At 43.8% G+C, this 18304-nt stretch overlaps 3 protein-coding genes across 5 annotated transcripts in view; 2 read left to right on the forward strand and 1 right to left on the reverse strand.

Annotated features, from left to right (window-relative positions):
* The window catches only part of micu1 (mitochondrial calcium uptake 1), a 27725-nt gene extending 14376 nt beyond the window's left edge, over positions 1 to 13349 (forward strand). The window contains exons 6-13 of one of the 3 annotated variants that reach the window (XR_015102157.1): positions 738 to 852; positions 1495 to 1577; positions 2223 to 2423; positions 3154 to 3291; positions 4469 to 4577; positions 5810 to 5899; positions 5977 to 6257; positions 8005 to 13349. Coding sequence is in view for 2 of the 3 variants with exons in the window: in XM_086122841.1 (XP_085978967.1) it covers positions 738 to 852; positions 1495 to 1577; positions 2223 to 2423; positions 3154 to 3291; positions 4469 to 4577; positions 5810 to 5899; positions 5977 to 6137 (897 nt within the window). In the remaining variant the exon portion in view is untranslated. Of the gene's footprint in view, positions 1 to 737; positions 853 to 1494; positions 1578 to 2222; positions 2424 to 3153; positions 3292 to 4468; positions 4578 to 5809; positions 5900 to 5976; positions 6385 to 8004 lie in introns of those variants that run through there. The other 2 variants (XM_086122841.1, XM_086122840.1) reach the window with 2 other exon arrangements.
* On the reverse strand, positions 6927 to 16083 carry nolc1 (nucleolar and coiled-body phosphoprotein 1). The gene is made up of 14 exons (XM_086122839.1): positions 15091 to 16083; positions 14798 to 14853; positions 13866 to 14026; positions 13732 to 13790; positions 13545 to 13650; positions 13350 to 13462; positions 12706 to 12808; positions 12187 to 12309; positions 11676 to 11765; positions 11482 to 11592; positions 9528 to 11315; positions 9353 to 9441; positions 8098 to 8181; positions 6927 to 8021 (listed from the first exon to the last, which is right to left on the reverse strand). Exons 1-14 carry the CDS (start codon positions 15199 to 15201, stop codon positions 7863 to 7865), a joined length of 3153 nt encoding a protein of 1050 aa, XP_085978965.1. The 5' UTR covers positions 15202 to 16083; the 3' UTR covers positions 6927 to 7862.
* On the forward strand, positions 16077 to 17597 carry mrps6 (mitochondrial ribosomal protein S6). Its single transcript, XM_086122843.1, has 2 exons — positions 16077 to 16783; positions 17469 to 17597. The coding sequence occupies exon 1, from the start codon at positions 16445 to 16447 to the stop codon at positions 16775 to 16777; it is 333 nt and encodes a 110-aa protein (XP_085978969.1). The 5' UTR covers positions 16077 to 16444; the 3' UTR covers positions 16778 to 16783; positions 17469 to 17597.
* Positions 17598 to 18304: the final 707 nt, after the last annotated feature.

Here is an 18304-nt window from a genome sequence, read left to right on the forward strand (position 1 = left end):
CCTCTTACAGACGGAGGTAACTCCATCCGGGCTTAGTGTGCAACTCCTGAACCCCCCCCCCCCCCAACCCCCCCTTCCAAAGGCATGCACCATCTATGTCCACTCTTATTTGGTGGAGCGGTCTACCAATGGGAAACCGTCTATTTAGCCGTTTCTTGACCGAGTGTGCATGTGATTAGTTCACACTCTCATGCAAGGCTGTAATTATACACATGCTAACGGAAAAAAACACAAGTTACCTCTGTGCGTGTGCGTGCGTGTGTGTGTACCCCTGTATAAATGTGTGTGCGAAACCGAAATCCCCTTGTATGTAATAATACCTTTTGGTTTGTGTTCCAGATGTTTTATCAATAGTGCGTATGTTTGTGCTGCGGTCTTGTGATGTTTCCTCTCTTGTTGTGTCAATATCGCACTGTGAGTACAGCCTCTGGTATACGTATAATGTTTGTACACCCACTAACTATTTGTCATCACCAAGCAAACTCACCTGCCTGTATAGCCTCATGTGTATGCAGCTCTTGCATGACTGATATTGCACTCGTTCCTCGTAACCTATTCAGTCCAATGCACACTGGTTCTCTTGTATTTATTTTCATTTTTTGCGGGGCGTCTTTGAGGATGGCCTGCTACGGGTGTAAAACGGATAGAAACACCACTGAAAGCTAATAAGGCCTATTCTGAATAAAGTCCACTCTTTTAATATGTTTTCCTTTGTTTGCCTGGGGTGATATGAGCAGAAGATTGCCCAAGAGAGGGAGAAGTTTGCAGATGAAGGCAGCATATTTTACACTCTGGGGGAATGTGGCCTCATCTCCTTCTCCGATTACATCTTCCTCACCACTGTGCTGTCCAGTAAGTGCAGATTGGTTCTTCTCACCCAACATTACTCAAACCCTGCATAGAGAGGCCCCTGCTAGCTTAATTCACACACATAATGGAAAAAGCCAGTGACAGCCAAACAATTAGGATTGCCCATGGTGGTGATGGTATAACAAATGATGGAGCAACCCATATAGACAGACAATATAACAATACTCACAGGCATGTATTCTTTATCATCTATGAAAACAACCAAGGGTGCTTTGAGATACAATTGGTTTGAATTACGGGTGAGGTCACAGAAAAAATGTAATGAGTATCTCAAGGCATCGCTGTTTTAGCTAATGATGTGTGTCAATGATAACAGAAGATACAATGTGAAATATATACTCCTATTGTTCATATGCTGTAATGCAGGACCAACACATGCAGTTGGCAGTATTAATTTAATTTTTAAATGATCGTACATCGGTGATAGTTGGCTCCAGAGACAATCGTCCATCTGATAAACTGGTTGTCTGAATGTGGGAGATGGATCAGTCGATGTGTAATGTGAGTCAGTATTGAACTTTTTAGCCATCTTCTGGGTCATTCAAGTGTGATGTGTCATTTCCATGGTTCTTTATTGATTGCAGAATGCATTTCCTTTTGTGTGTGCTTGCTTGTGGTCTCCAGCCCCCCAGAGGAACTTCGAGATCGCTTTTAAGATGTTTGATCTCAACGGTGATGGAGAAGTAGACCTGGAGGAGTTTGAGCAGGTTTGCCTGGGAGCAACAAAATGAATTGAAAAAGCCTGTCACACGCGAGCGCACAAAAGACAAGAGAATTCTGAGAGCACAGATCTCCTCGCAGGCTTACTAACACATTTGTCTCCAGTAATAATAATAATAATACATTTTATTTATAAGCGCTTTTCAAGACACCCAAGGACACTTTACAATAACAAAAAACACAAAACAATAAAAGTAATGAGGTCATTTAAGCTGTTAATAGCTAGAAGGAAAGAAAGTTTCCATCAGAAATTGTTCTACGTTCAAGTGAACAAAATATTATAGGCGCCTGATATTCAAATAGATTTGAAAGTGGCAACCTGGTCTGATGCATTTGACAGCAATGTCAAATCTGAATATGGTCATTTGCATTTTCCTTATTAATGGAAACCTAATCCAAAACTGTAGCAATATGGATCGGATCTTTTGACTTTACAGCTTCTGACTCTGCATACACATGGCAAAATGTTTTATTATATAACATTTCATTAAAAAAAAAAGTTTACATCTTCATAATTTCATGACGACCCAACCGTGTAAAAGTATCTACACATTGTTATATTTACATAACATTTCTGTATACATATTTATTTGTGTGTGATTTGTCATTATTCATTCACTATATCCATTTAGGTCCAGAGCATTATTCGCTCTCAAACGAGCATGGGCATGAGACACCGCGATCGCTCCACCACAGGCAACACTCTCAAGACAGCCGGCTGTAGCTCGGCACTCACCACCTATTTCTTTGGAGAAGACCTGAAGGGAAAGCTCACCATCGGCAGCTTCCTGGAGTTTCAGAGGAAGCTGCAGCATGATGTGCTGAAGCTGGAGGTACTATAACTTGATGACACCGTGGGGCCATTTAGCCAATGGGCTCATGGGGAAAGATTGTTGGCCATACAGCCGAAGACAGACTTCACCTTTCATAGTCACAGCCACTGCTTGATGTTGTCGAGCATCTGCTGATTCTGTCAATTAGCATGAGTTGTGTCGAAATGATCAACTCAACCATCTCCTGTAAAGCATCCGCTGCATCTTAAGCACACCGCCTTGCATTTGGTGCAAACACGGAAGATAAGGGCGTTTAGCTTGGGTAATTCATTTCTAATAAGGTATCTCAGTTCATTTCTTCCCGTCAGAGAGCCTTGGTAGATGCTTCATTGGGGTATGAATGATCAGCCCCTCTAGTGCTCCTGTCTGGCTCATCATTTGCATAGTAACAAGCTGCCCCTCGTGGTACGAATTTGCATTTTGAGAGGTCGGCGTATTCGGAGGCGAAGAAGGAAGTCTGCTGTGTGCCTGTCAAGCTGCCACAGATATAAATCGCCAGGATTGACCTGAGAGAGCCAAGGTCCACTCCCGCGTAGACAAGCTTCGCTGGAACGCTGAGAAAAACCCACAGTGACATTTAAAACCGTTCCATACCCGTGCCCGAGTCAACTTGATGTCTGACACCAGAATTTACTGTCTCCCCATCATTCTGCGCCAGCCTATTAATTTGTTTGTTCTCTTGCAACCACAATCGGTTCTGATCAGTGTCTATCGCGCTTCCCCCTTCCAGTTCGAGCGCAATGATCCAGTGGACGGCCGAATCTCCGAGAGACAGTTTGGCGGTATGCTGCTGGCTTACAGTGGCGTTCAGTCCCGTAAACTCAAGCAGATGCAGAAGGGATTGAAGAAGATGTTTAAGGATGCACAGGTAGAATGATGTGTGTGGGTGTGGGTGGGTGTGAGTGTGGGTGTTGTCTGTATGTATTGAACTCTTAAACGATTGGCCCCTGCTGGGGTTTTCACTAATTGCCCTATGTGTAAGCATGTGTGGAAGCGTGTGGGCCTGAGGGGGATTTTTGAGTGTGCACAGGAGATCATTTTAGGGAGCTCATACACATCACGGTTATCCACCTGGCCAGCATTCCCTTTGTTCCTCGTTTTTGTCATCCGTTTCATCTCTGTCATATGAGCACACGCAGAACATCGGTACTCAGGTGCAAGTGCTAGTTGACCCCGCCCCCAATTTCTTTCCATGTCTTTATTCTATTCCACACTGAACGTCAGACTGACTTGAGGGTTCTAGTATAAGGGGCATTTAACTTGACTTCTGTGAGCCATTCTCAAACTGACTCGGATTTTGAAGTTTAAAGTGCCTGCATTGACTTTGCTGAGAGAAGAGGGAGGGACAAGATCTAAAATATTCTAAGCCTTGAAGGCAAGTTTTCAATGTGCACACTCAACTCCCCATTCCCAGCATGTTCCATGTGCAATACTGTGGTTTCATGCTGGTTGCTCTTCACAGTAATGTGCCCTGTAAGGCAGGCTATGGAGGGCTGTGCTTAAGGATTTGACACCCCCACTGGTGTCGCAATAAAATGTGTCCCATCACGTTCTCTTTCAAGATGGCATACATCACGTGAATAACTTAGAGCTTTTGTGCTCCAGATAAGCTGAGCTGGGTAATGCCAGTGCGATTGGTCAATAAACTACGTCTATTAAAAAAAAAAAGAGAGAGGAACAAAATTGTTTTTAAAAAAAAAAAGCTTTATTTTTCTTTGCAAATGAGCAGTCAAAAAAATGTTTGAAAAAAGCTTTGTTTTAATTTGCAAATGGGCAGTTCGGCGGTGTGGCAGTCATGTTGGATTATGCATATGGGCCTGTTCTGCTGACACTCCACAGCACAGCGTTCATCCATGCATGTCCAATGCCTCTGCCCATTTGTGTCACACTGCTGAACCGCAATTGTGCTCACTGCGTTTCGGCAATATTTGTATGACCTTTGCGTTATTTTTGCCGTGACCCGGTCATGACTGGGTTACATGTTGTCGAGGTTTTCAATTATTTTTCGTTCATTTCGGCCTTGTTTTTCCTCCTCCTCGGTGCAGGGCATCACGTTTGAGGAGGTGGAGAATTTCTTCACCTTCCTGAAGAATGTCAATGATGTGGACACGGCGCTGAGTTTCTACCACATGGCCGGAGCGTCCATAGATAAAGGTAATGCCACTTTCCCTCTGACCTTGGCTCCAAATAACTTTCATTTCCTTCGTCTTGTAGAGTCGTAAATCCTCCAGCACTATGTAATCCCACTCAATAAGAGTTGTTTCTAAAATCTGCTTTTGTGAAGACAATGCTCAGTTTTGACTGACAATTTGGAAAGTTATGATACTGCGTCACAATTATCAGTGCTCTGTTGCAACCAATATTAAACATTGTTAAACTAATAGCTCAGTATTTCTATCGCTGCCGAGGCATTACGTTTTAACAGCTCGTAAACTGTATTGGCGTTCATTCAATTGTGCCGGTGATTGTATCGTGGCCTGGCGGTATACGCGCACTCACATGGACACACAGCGTTACTTTGCCTCCCAAGCAAGGTGTGGATTTTTTTATCGTATGCATTTTGGCACAGTTAGTTGGTCAGCGGTCATTTTTGTTATTATTTTATGGATTTGAAACTGCTGCAACATCTGCATTTCCCTTCAGGGGATCAAGAATAATGAATAGAAAGCCATCTGTGTTGTGATGTGTTGCGGAAATATTTTTTCTTTTATCGACGCAATGCATCATGCGATATTGCTTTTTTTTTTTTGCCAGCATTGGTTATGCACTACTTTTCAAGATGCATTATGGGGTATATTGAGTGTACTGTACTATCATCGGGAATCATCTATATTGACCACACTTTGGAACAGGACTATAAATGGGGAGCTCGCTATATGGAGCACTTTATTGTAGTGGCTCGGCAGTGATTCCTAACAGTCATTGTCTCTCTTGCAGGTGGACTTTAAAAAGAATAATTTTTATCAATTTGATGGCAAACCTTTTCTTCCTATTCTCCCTCTTTCATATGCCATCATTCCCGTGCTTCCATTTTATGCGCGTTTGAGGTGTACCGGTACTCATCAATATCGCTGAGATTAAAAAGATTTTCAACATTTTCTGCCTGGGGCTCCCCCAGCCCCCTCCCACCTCCTTGGTTTCTGTTTTCATATCCCCCCTCCCTCCGTCATCCTCTCAGTCAGAGTGGTTCTCAGTTCTACCCGCTGATGCTGTCAGCCTTTCTTCCTCATTTCCATTTCTATTGGACTGTGCTCACTGCGAGTGACACTCCACAGCGACTGATCCAAAGGCAAAGACTTGCAGTCTTTTGCCAATTACGAGTCCACCGCACGCTGCTATGCTTCTCCACTAATGAGTTTCCTGGTCTGTGGTTCTCCCTCTCCCAGTTACCATGAAACAGGTGGCCCGCACTGTAGCCAAGGTGGAGTTGTCGGATCACGTGTGCGATGTGGTCTTCGCCCTGTTCGACTGTGATGGTAGGTAACTCTTGTGTAAGCAGTCGTCGTTATATTTCTTCTCCCTCTCAAGCACCCCCCCCCCCCCCCTTCTTCAGGGAACGGCGAGCTCAGTAATAAGGAGTTCATCGCCATTATGAAGCAGCGGCTTATGCGTGGGCTGGAAAAACCGAAAGACATGGGCTTCACTCGGTTGGTGCGCGCCATGTGGAAGTGTGCTCAGGACACCGCCTGGGACTTTGCCATGCCAAAGACATAATTGGGAGACCACAGGTGACGCGCGAGTGGGAGGAACAATGTCATTAGAGACATTTTTCTTTTCAACAGTTTCAAGGACTGCAGCCTTGAGGGGGTGTCATCAAGCATGCAGTGTGCGCCTGTAAGGGTTGCACCACACATTTGTACAATTGTGAAATATACAAAAATATGTTGTGGCTATCTTCAGTGCAGCATTGGATGGCATGTGACCTTTTGTTAAAAACGTATTTAAAATGAATATCAAAGTCTATTAGTCTCTTTGTAGTTAGTCCCAAGCTCTTTTTACCATTTCAATGTTTTTTCCATGTCATTCTAAAACGTATGCCTTCTTTCAAATAATATATTGCTCACTGAAACACTTTGTTATGCAAATTAAGGATTTGTATTGATAACTTGGATGCTTGCATTTGAGTGGGACTGCTTTTTTTCCCCAATTACTGTTACTGAGTTTTATTGCACTTATATACAGCACTGAGTAAGATTAACCTTTAAGGCTGGACAAAGTTCTCGTTATCTTATTTACAGCACCTTTTTTTACAGTGCTCTATTCTTAAAGTTAAGTAATCTGATTTTCACTTTTCAGTCAGCAATTATTTTCACTTGAATCGGGTTTCAAAGGTTCACCATGGACTCATAAAATAACATCAGCCAAAAATATTAATCTTATTGTTCAGTGTCAGCAAGCTCACATAATATTCAGTTGATGTACATTGTCTGCTTGCAATTAATCCATTCAAAAAACCAAACCCCTACTTACTATGAAGTTCTATAGTCACGAGAGAAAAATCTGTAGATTGGGGAATTTAATATGGCATCAGTTTTATACGGGTAACATGGCATTCTAAAGTATAAATTCTTCCTTCAAGAGAAAATGACAGTTTGTGTTGCCATTTTACTCCACTTTATTGTCCACAGAGAAAATAAGACAATCTTGAAATGTTGCAACAAAAGTGAAACTCTTGTTGGCAATAATTGTATCAACTGCTAAAATAGGCTCCAGCACACTCAACCCTCTTGAGGATTTTAAACTGTTGAGTCGATGGATAGTTGGATAAAGGTGTTAGTGTGCCACCTGGTGTCAACTGAATACACCACCATTGTACCGGCCTTGACAATATTGTTAATCTTGTGATTCATGTTGGGGTTCATGACAGGAAAAAGTAAAATAATGGTTTGTGTACGGTAAATCCCAAAGGAAAAAAGTTAAATGGTTTGGCAAAATTGCTACCTAACAAGAGAAATAAAAGGATGAATTTTAACTACATTTCAACGCTAAATGGCTTGTAAGGAACAATAAAAATACATGAGGTCTAATTAGTGAAATGGACTAATACACAATAAATACAAACCATAAAACATATTTATGTCCTCAGCGAAATTATGGCTCAGGAAAAAAAAAAGAACAAACAATCTTCCCATAGGCTGACGGATGTATATAATCAATCTGCAATTAATTATCAAACAAAGTGGATTGGGTGGCTGCAATGCATACATGGAAAAACGTACCAGACAGGTCATATTTGGTGATGTGGTTTCCTTGACAGTCTGGACTGATGGCCTTAAGCCACCATGTGGCTATAAGCGGTCATTTGTCATCCTTGTGTCTTTCACGGTGAATCCCCCTTAATTGCTACTTTCAAACTAAATGTTATCGGTCAAAGTAGCCACTGGTTGTGAGGGCCCGCGTCACGCAGGTGATGTTTAATTCAGAGGGAGGGAAAGTTCCTCAGTCACTGTCAAACTTGATCGAGTTGACCGAGGTGTTGATGATGCCACCTCGGTAGCTTCCTCTCTTCTTCTTCGTCTTTTCGTGGCGAAACGATTTGCCTTTGGTAAAGCGGAGACTATCGTTTGCTTTCTGTCCCCAGTCGCCATTGGAACCCTTCTGAAAACGAGAATTCACGCCATATTACCAGCAACCTACGAAGGAGTCTGTCACACGTCAATGAGCTTTAGTTTACCTTCGCGTCGAAAGAGTTGTCTGCAAGGCGGGGGTCCACGGCGACATCTTCCTCCTTTATTCTTCGGAAAGGGATATTAGAAGACTGCAAACACATCACTGTTTTTTAGGACCTCATAACAGTTTTGTGCAAAGTGAAAAAGGCATAATAGGTGTGTTTTGTTCTCTTAATGTTCAACACTCGAAGGTGAGTGTGTATTTAAAAAAAAAAATGGCAGTCCAACATGACTAGATTGATTGTTTGATTAAAATGATAATACTACGGACACAACAAATTTAGCTTTGGTTGTGCAATACTGTGTAATTAAGATTTTGCTATTCGTTTTTTGTACAGCTGGGGTCACCTACAGGGTGCCCAAAGGCATGACCACGAGTAGCCTGTGGGGGTGTTCTAGAAATAGCTCACCAGTAATGGGACATTGTGATTTTCTAGAATTTTTAGAGAAGTGGTTATTGGAAAATGTGAGCAATGGCAGAGTTTTGTTGAAGAAAATTTTTTTTTGGATGTTGCTACTTATGTGACCTAATTATCCTGAGGAACCATTGACATGTGTCTTAACATGGGAATATATCATTAATTATTAAAGGTATTTTGAGAAAATATGGTATTTCAGAAAACTGGTAGTCCTTTGAATTAATCAGTAGCTGTCAAAAAAGGTTGGCGAGCCGTAATTTTCGGAAAACACATGGCTAGTTTTTCCCCAAATCTGGCAGTTTATTTAAAAAATTTACTGTGAGCTTCAAGCTGTCACATCCGACCAATAAAATTACTGAACTCTCATGTTGAATATTCATGAGCCATTTGCAGTTGGGAGTGGACGCGCGTGAGAAGGGGGCATGCTGCTTCAAGAGAGAAATGCAGAAGAGAAATGTGGAGGTCTGTATGCGTAGCGGCATACGGCTGTGTAAGGTGCAACTAAGAGCGAAAAGATTCTTGCGTTGAGTTTTAACAAGTGCCATCAATACAGGCACCTCTGCAGTACGACACCCATAGCCACTCTGCTGTTTGATTGGCGATCGACTCCCACCTTCGCTGTGAAATGGGCTACAAGACAGCATATCCGGGGGACTTGTATAGAAATCGGTGCATCCCCTGCATCTCCCTAACGCATAACAAACAGGTTTCCAAAGGCTCGGTGGTGAAGCCCGTCAGTGATTTTGCCTCATGTGATAATGAGCGACAGAGGTTCTGCAACTTAATGTGTACTGAGCTGTGCGCATGTATGAATGTATGCGTGTGCGAGTTGTTTCTCTACCTTGTTGGCTTTGGGAAAAGTTTGCGGTGTAGTAGTTGCTTTTTTTGATTTTGGAGTCTTCGTCTCTTGATTTTGCTTGCCGTTGGTGCCTGCGTCATTCAAAAGGAAACCGTTTCTTGTTATTTCACTTGTCGTTCATTACTTCGCCTGCAGTTTGAGATCAGTCCTCACTTACCATTAGCCTTGGGGGTGGTGGCAGCCTTTGCTGGCGCCTCATCTTCATCATCTGAGCTGTCTGAGGAACTGCTTTTGTTTTTAGCTTTAGTCGCCTTGGTTGAATGAGCAGGGGTGGAAGTGGCCTCCTCCTCCTCCGAACTGCTATCACTATCTGATGACTCTGCGGATTTAGCCGATGCAGCTTTGGGAGCGTTGCCGTTGGCGACGGCAGCCTTAGCAGGGGTGCTCTTGGTCTGCGTCTCAGAGTCTGAGCTGTCGTCCGAGTCAGAGCTGCTCTCCTCGGCCTTCGCTGGAGCTGCTTTTGAAGCTAGAGATTTAGCCACCACGGCTGCCTTCTTGGCCACAGGTTTTGCCTTTGCTTGGGCTTCTTCTTCAGAAGAGTCATCGTCCGAACTACTCTCTGCATGGGCTGCTGCAGCCTTTGCTGGAGGAGCAGCCGCTTTAGTTGCAGCGGGCTTGGCTTTAGGAGGTTCGTCCTCTTCCTCGGACGAAGAGTCAGACTCCGAGCTGCTTTCTGCTGCAGGGGTGGCAGCCTTAGAAGCCGGAGTGGCAGCCTTAGAAGCCGGAGTGGCAGCCTTGGAAGCCGGAGTGGCAGCCTTGGAAGCCGGAGTGGCAGCCTTGGAAGCCGGAGTGGCAGCCTTGGAAGCCGGAGTGGCAGCCTTGGAAGCAGGGGTGGCAGCCTTGGAAGCAGCCTTAGAAGCAGGGGTGGCAGCCTTGGAAGCAGCCTTAGAAGCAGGGGTGGCAGCCTTGGAAGCAGGTTTACCCGTTGCTGGCTTCGCTTTCTCCGTCTCATCTTCGGATGAGGAGTCAGAGTCTGAACTACTTTCTGCAGCATCTGTCTTTGCAGCAGGAGTGGCAGGCTTACTTGCAGCTGGCTTAGCTTTAGCAGGTTCTTCCTCCTCAGATGAAGAGTCTGACTCAGAGCTGCTCTTTGGTGGAGGAGCAGCTTTTGTTACCGGGGTGACAGTCTTTGAAGCTGGGGTGGCAGCTTTAGCAGGTGTTGATTTTGCTTTGACTGGTTCTTCATCTTCAGTTGAGGAATCTGAGTCAGAGCTGCTTTCTGCTGCTGCAGGCTTTGAGGGGGTTGCAGCCTTCGCGGCAGGGGTGGAAGGTTTACTTGTAGGTGCCTTGGCTTTTGCAGGCTCTTCATCGTCAGATGAGGAGTCTGACTCGGAGCTGCTTTCGGCTGCAGCAGCCTTTGAGGGGGTTGCAGCCTTCGCGGCAGGGGTGGGGGGTTTACTTGTAGGTGCCTTGGCTTTTGCAGGCTCTTCATCTTCAGATGAGGAGTCTGACTCGGAGCTGCTTTCAGCTGCAGCAGCCTTTGAGGGGGTTGCAGCCTTCGCGGCAGGGGTGGGGGGTTTACTTGTAGGTGCCTTGGCTTTTGCAGGCTCTTCATCTTCAGATGAGGAGTCTGACTCGGAGCTGCTTTCAGCTGCTGTCTTTCCTTTGGCACCTTTTGCAACAGGAGTAGCAGCTTTTGAAGCTGGCACTGCAGGTTTTGTGGGTGCCGGCTTCGTTTTCACTGGTTTCTCCTCTTCAGACGAGGAGTCAGAGTCTGAACTGCTTTTAGCTGCTGCAGCAGACTTTTTGGCAAGAGTTGTGGGCTTAGAAGCTGGGGTGGTGGCTTTGGCAGCAGAAACGGCAGTCTTCGCGGGCTTGGCTGCTTCTTCCTCATCAGATGAGTCGGAGCTGCTCTCAGCTGCCGCTTTTGAAGCGGCAGATGGTGTTGATGGTGCGGCAGGTTTAGTGGCAGGCTTTGCTGGAGCTTCATCGTCTGAGCTGCTATCTAAATGTTAAGATGACAAACAACATTGTTACAAGCGCTCCATGTACAAATGCACTTTCAACAGTTATTGGTAAAACCAGTCATTCTGACCCACGAAGTCCATGGGCAGGTCAAAGGAGTTTCACAAAGAAAATAAAAAAGCAAGTCAAATTCTGCTGCTGCTTGCCTGAGCTTGAGGAATCATCCTTTTTTGCTGGGGCCCGTTTGACTGGGGCCGCTTTTGCTGGTGTGACTTTGGGTGTGGGCTTTTTGGGCTCCTCTTCATCTGAACTTGAATCTAAAATGACACAGTTATACAGCAATACAAGGAACTGGCTTCGTTGAGACTATAAGGGATAACCCCAGTACAATGTTTGCTACCTGAGCTGTCAGAACTGGATTCTTTCTTAGCAGCAGGCTTCTTCAAAATAGGTTTTGTAGGTGCGGTCTGCTTTTTTGGCACTGGTTTAGCTGCGCGAGACATGATGTTGTTGGACACAAGACAACAAAACTTCAGATGCCCAGTTAATACAAATTTTGAGATGTCTTCCTTCCTTCCTTCCTGGGCAATCGGCCCCCGTCAGGGACTTGCCCCCCCTCCCGGGTCCCACACCCGGTACGACTCTCGCTGGTGCCCCGCAAGGTTCACACTCAGTGCGGGCCCCGGAAGGGCCCTCGCCTGATTTTTGTTTAAGGAGGGTTGTGGGGCGGCTACTCCCACTTCCCTCCGTTCCAGCGGGGTGAGCCCTGGGCGCCTCACCTTCCGGTGAGGCCCCACCTCCTCCCCCGCCGGCTGGTGGGCATTTAGCCGCAACTGGGGCCCAAGAGCCCCGGCGTTCCCCCCTCGCGCCACTTGGAGGCATCCCACCACGCGAGGTTTGAGATGTCTTACCAGCTATTTTCTTCCCTTCATCCTCATCACTGCTGTCTGAGTCGTCATCCTTGGCCTTACTGATTGCTGCTGGAGCCGCTGCTTTCTGGACTGTAGCAGGAGGTGGGACTGCACTGTACATCCCTATAGAGATAAAAGTCAAAAGGATAAAAACAACAAAACACAGACAGAGATCAAAGACAAAGGTGAGAACCAAGCAAATACGGAAAAGAAAAAGATGGTAATGGGGGTTTAGCATTTTCACATTACAAGTATTTGTAAGAATAAGTAGCGGGGAAAAAATATTTTAGTGAAATCAAAGGTAGTATTAGTGAAGTCCTGTGACAAACTGATGACAAGTAGTGCTGCCCTCTCCTGGCCAGAGTTTAAACAACTTCAGTCATTTTTCGACTTGGCACTAGTAATGATGGTACATGCACCAGGTCTGTTACTATTGCTGAGGGTAGATGGGTTTTAGTCAAAAACTCCACACCGTCGGGTGAAGTTGTGAATGTGACATTTTTAATAATGAAAACAAACCTGATTTGGGTTTCTTGATGGGCGGAGCCTCATCTTCAGAGGATGAGTCCTCACTGCTCGAATCTGCAGCTGCAGCAACAGCTTTCCCTTGGGCAGGTTTGACCTGAGCCGAGCGTGCAAATGCATCACACAAGATAAAACTAAACCTCTTGATCTCTGACCGCATAAAGGCTGGATTTGCACTAAAGGATTCAAATGGAGGGCGGGAGGGGCGGCCTTTCCCACGTGTCACAATTGAGATATGCGTTATTGCAGTGACCGTTCCTGACATTATGAGAGTTCCCTGAATGCTCTTACTTGTGCAGCATGCGTGTGACGTGTAACTGATCCTGCCCTCCCTGAGTGTGCTTTCAATTGTTTCATGACACCCTAGTTGGAATTTATTGGAAAACTAAACACACAACAAAAACACACCCACACGTGTACATTTAATAACTTAATTTTTTTGCGATCGTCCACGTCAATCGTGTTCATGGCGTGTCCTCCAGCTGATATTTACCACCACTTGAGTTGTGTGTGCATGTAGGTTGTTTGAGGAAACCAGTAAACGTACATACCAGATATATTGTGGCTAATGAATCTGAAACTTTGTGTTACTTTGATCTGCAGCATAAATGCTGGTTAATAAATGTCAGTTTATTTACCTTGGCTGGTTCTTCATCCTCCGAGGAACTTTCTTCACTGCTGCTCTCTTGTTTTTTCTTAGACGCACCAGAAGCGGGGATAGGAGCTTTGGCCTTGGTGGTAGCCACTGTCTCTGTCATTCAGAATGAAATATGGTATGATATGCATTCAGAAGAACATGTAATATTCCACGAAAAAGTGACAACGGCACTCACTTGATGGAGTTTTGGTAGGTTGCTCCTCTTCAGAGTCTGATTCCTCACTGCTAGAACTACTGTCTTTCTTCCTTGTTCCACTTGTTGTTGCAGGCTTTACAGGAGTCTGGATGAAGCAAAAAGACATTCAATGATTAAAAACAAACAAACAAAAAAACCTGTTCGTTATGCACTAAATGGCTCTTACCTTAGCAGCTTTTTTGGGCACTGGTTTAGTAGCCACTGCCTTCACAGGTACTGCCTTGGCTGTTGAAAGGGAAACAGTCTTATAATGGTTCCAAAATATACAAATCAACAATTCAAATAGTACTGCTATATTACCAGCAGGAGTAGCCTTCTTTACTTTTGCACTGGCTTCATCCTCCTCAGTGCTGGATGCCTCACTGCTGGAACTCTCTTTACTGGTTTTTGCCTTCTTGGCTACTGAGCTAGCGGCTTCAGTCTTGTCAGTAATCACTTTGCGTTTCCGAGATTGGGGTGATCTAAGTGCATGCAGATATAAAGTGTTAAAATTTCACAGGTATATGCCACAGATATAATTTCAAGTAACGGTTATGGTTAACACGCAAGTAAATGTTTTTTTGGACACAAATTACATTTTAATGACAAAATATACAGTAATTGTTGTCCATGAATCTTTGAATGTACTAGATTACAACTAAACAAGTTAGTCATTACTTGAGAATCTAGTTGTTTACAGAGAACAACTGCTATTTGCAGGGGACATTGATCCAGCCCTGCTGCACATAACCGTGAATAAATCACTTTTGACGATGTACAAATAGCATTAAAGGACTGCCAATGCAACAGGACATCGCAAACACAGATGAAGAAACACCATCAATGAATTAAACCCAACCAAAATACTGAAATTCAACCAAATGGCCCACTGTTTATTTCGGGTGACGATGTGAACATTGAAACAAAACATTATTGTTTGTGTTGCTTTTGGGAATAGTTTTTTGTGTTTTGTTTTTCTTAATTGAACAATGGCTGTCGAAACCAGAAAAGGGTAAACCGTATATCCGCAAAGGATATGACGTCTTATGTGTAACAAGCCCATTCAGAGAACCTTCAATAGACTAAGGCTGGGGAATTGATCGAAATGTAATTCTTTCAACTTTCAATTGAAACTATGCGCCTTGGTTCGGTAAAGGTTGGATGTTAAATCATGCACGCTTGAAATGTTTTAAAACTGAACCGTACATCGCATCACTTCTAAAATTGCAAGATTTCAAATACGAACAACTCACTTCACCCAAAAATCGTAGATATTGAGAAGACGCTCTTCATTTGGATCCTGTGGACTCTAGTAATACAAACACATGCACAAACACAAGCGGGTGAGTTCCCTGAACTTAGAACGCTGTACAAATCTAGTTTTGCAGAAGATGAAGTGGAACAATTCAGACTACACGAGCAACGTGCAAGTGGTAGGTTGGGACCCGGTAATCCACGTGCTAACTTCCCACATCGGCACAATGGTCTGCCTACAGTTTCTCATAATACGCCACCGACCACCTGCCTGACACCGTGATATACTTACCACTTTAATCTGCTTGACAAACTGCCGAGCCGCCTTGGTGAACTTGTTCTCCAGCAGAAACGAGTAGACACATTTGTACAAATCGCTCGGGACCGACTTGTGCGCCGCCATCTTTACCACGCTGGAAATGGAGGGAAGTGACCTAAAACGCTTCAGCACATGCGCTTGCGCATTGTGAAGACAACAAATAGTATGATAGCTTGTCAGTCGACGACCTGAGAGTCGCGCATGCGCAGACGATCAGCCAATGTAATCACTGACTACGGCAGTTACACTGAGTCAAACTTGGCAAAAATAAAGAAAATTTCAGTGCGCGTTTGTAAACACCATCCATCCATTTCCGATTGTACTTTTCCTAATGGAGGTCGTGGCCGTGCTGGAACCTATCCCAGCTGACTTCGGGCAGGAGGTGGGGTACACACAGAACTAGTTTGCAGACAATCACAGGGCACACATGCCCGAACATGCATTCACGCTCACAATCACACCTCGGGACAAATTAGTGTGTTCCATTAACCTGCATGTATTTTATTTTGGGGTGATGGGGGGCAATGTGGGAACAAACCGGAGTACCCGGAGAAAACCTACACAGGCATGGGGAGAACATGCAAACGCCACACAAGAAGGCCGGAATCGAACCCTGCACCTCTGCACTGTGAGACCAACGTGCTAACCTGTCGATCACCGCGCCGCTCTTCGTGAAGACCTAATAACATATATGTGAATTACACAGGCAATACTTTCATTTTAACTGACCACAGAAGGCAACTATCTATCTATCTATCGTATATTGTATTTTAACTAATATCCAGCAAAATTCAACATAACATTTCTAAAAAAAAAAAGTAGAGTTGGGTATTACCTCCTCATTCAAACTCGACTTTGTTTTGTGTACTCGTCTGATAGAAGTAATTTTAGAGTTTATCATATAGTAGACCGTAGGGGCTCTGCATCGCTGATTGCGCTGTCCATAAATCGTATTTTGGCTAAGTGTAGTTGCCGTAGTTACCTTTCAAAAATGGCCGACTTCGACACATGCGCGACTCACATCGTGCAGGGGTCACAGGTCGTGCATTGATAGCTCTCTTTCGTTCTTATAAAATCAATCAATTTTGTTTTCATACCAGAATTTTATTTCCAAAAATAATATATAGCAGAGAAGGTCAGTGATGTCTTCTTAAAATTTTGACTCAAATTACACATGCAGGCGCAGGATTTACACGTCACAGCGTAAGCCCTTTCCCCTCGTGTCCTATCATCGTCGACTTTGCAAGGATTCTGGAAATGGCAGCTACCAATTGACCATCAATCCATCCTTTCGCGTTAATTCTTTGCATCTTGTCCCACTGAAACAATGCCACGCTACGAATTGGCGCTTATCCTGAAGGCGATGCAACGGCCGGAGACGGCAGCGGCTCTCCGGCGGACAGTGGAAACTTTAATGGTGCGGGGGGCTGTGGTGAGAGACATGGAGAATCTTGGAGAGAGACTCTTGCCTTATGTGATGACCAAACACAACCAGAGACACCGCCGAGGATCATACTTTTTGATTGACTTCTACGCGGCTCCCAGCATCCTCACGGACGTTATCGATCACTTACATCGTGACGTCGACGTGGTGAGGCCGACTGTGCTGAAGAAAGACACGCAGAGTTCGAAACAAACGTGTTGTGGTTCTCAGCAGTGATGGAACGTACGTACGATAATAATAATATTATACTGATAGTGCAATTAGAATTATGCTATTTGATTATACTTAGAGGACCAATGGACCATATACACAATGGTATATCCTGAGAGGTGTGTCTGATGGGCAAAATTTGAGTGTTTACATTTTTTGAATTGGAGCTTAACATTGGCCATGCCAAATCACCCGTGTGTTTAACCAAACGGATTTCAATGAAACTGCAATTGATGACGGTGATGGCATAACATCAGGCAGCATTCCATACTTGGATTCTGTTTTGTTCCATCACAATCAACAAATACAGCAATTTTCATTAAAATCAAGACACGTTTGGTTAAATATTTCCGATTTTTTCTTTTTTTTTGGGGGGGGGGGTGGTTTGGCATGGACTGACTCCATTATGATGTGGCTGGACAGTGTAGAAGTTGCATGATAAATAACAGTGTTGTATGAGTTTTACACAAAATTAACAATATGACATTTCCATGTTTTGATCTTGTAGTACAATTACCATGCTTATTTTTAAATTACGCAAATGAAAAGAGTCTTCATTGGACATAATTGCAGAAAAGTTTCACGTTTTGTATAGTTTTATTTGGGGTGAAAAAAGACGTGAGGTCAATGTCCATTCTGCTAATGGGGATTGTTTTATGCTGATTGTAACTGAACCCTATATTTATTTTTTAAACAGGTATTTGCAGTTCATATCCAGAGGATGTGCTGTGTGCTGCTTCTTTGACCTCTTCCATTGCCGTTGAACAGAACTTAGCTGTGATGTGATAATGATGAAAATGATTAAAATAAACATCTTTTGTCATTATTATGGAGGAAATCTGTGCAGCTTTTACTATCAGGCATTCCAAAAAAAAATTCAAAACGTAATACTGGTACTTCTATTGTATCACCATGGTCCATGGTACTACAATTAAAAAAAAAAGTAAACTGACAGGTGTAATAATTGACTGACTTGCATTAAAGTTGCATGTGAATATACTCGAATATAGTCACATTTAATACTGTTTCAATCTATCATCAAGCTCTATTTGCTGTGCGTTTCAAATCAAATACAGCAAAGTTGGCCAGCCTCCTTGACAAACTTCAGAAAGACAAAGAAAAAGATAAATCAGTTTAATTGTTCTTGTCTTCTACACATATGAGCTCAGCAGGTTAACTCTTAGAAAACAATTACATTTCCATGGACTGTTTTTTTCTCATTAATTTCAACATTATCTTTCAGTATTTTTATTTTATCATAAAAAATGTGAGCATATCTACTGTGTGCAAATGCATGCAGTTCCTTCCAAGAGTTTGCATGTTCTCCCGTGCTTACATGGTTTTCTTGCAGTACTCCAGCTTCCTTCCACATGTTCATTGGAGACTCTAAAATATCAATTATTTAAAGCTAAGTGATAATTTAGGGTGGACTTAGTCTCTCCTACTTAAAAACACAAAACATCAAAAAGCATGGAGAAAAAAAAAACACATGAAACCTACATGGTGTCAAATGGGAAGACGGCAGTCACTCCT

This window comes from Hippocampus guttulatus, chromosome 10, assembly GCF_054856545.1.
Source record: "Hippocampus guttulatus isolate MCC_2025c chromosome 10, RoL_Hgut_1.0, whole genome shotgun sequence".
NCBI classification, from domain to species: domain Eukaryota; kingdom Metazoa; phylum Chordata; class Actinopteri; order Syngnathiformes; family Syngnathidae; genus Hippocampus; species Hippocampus guttulatus.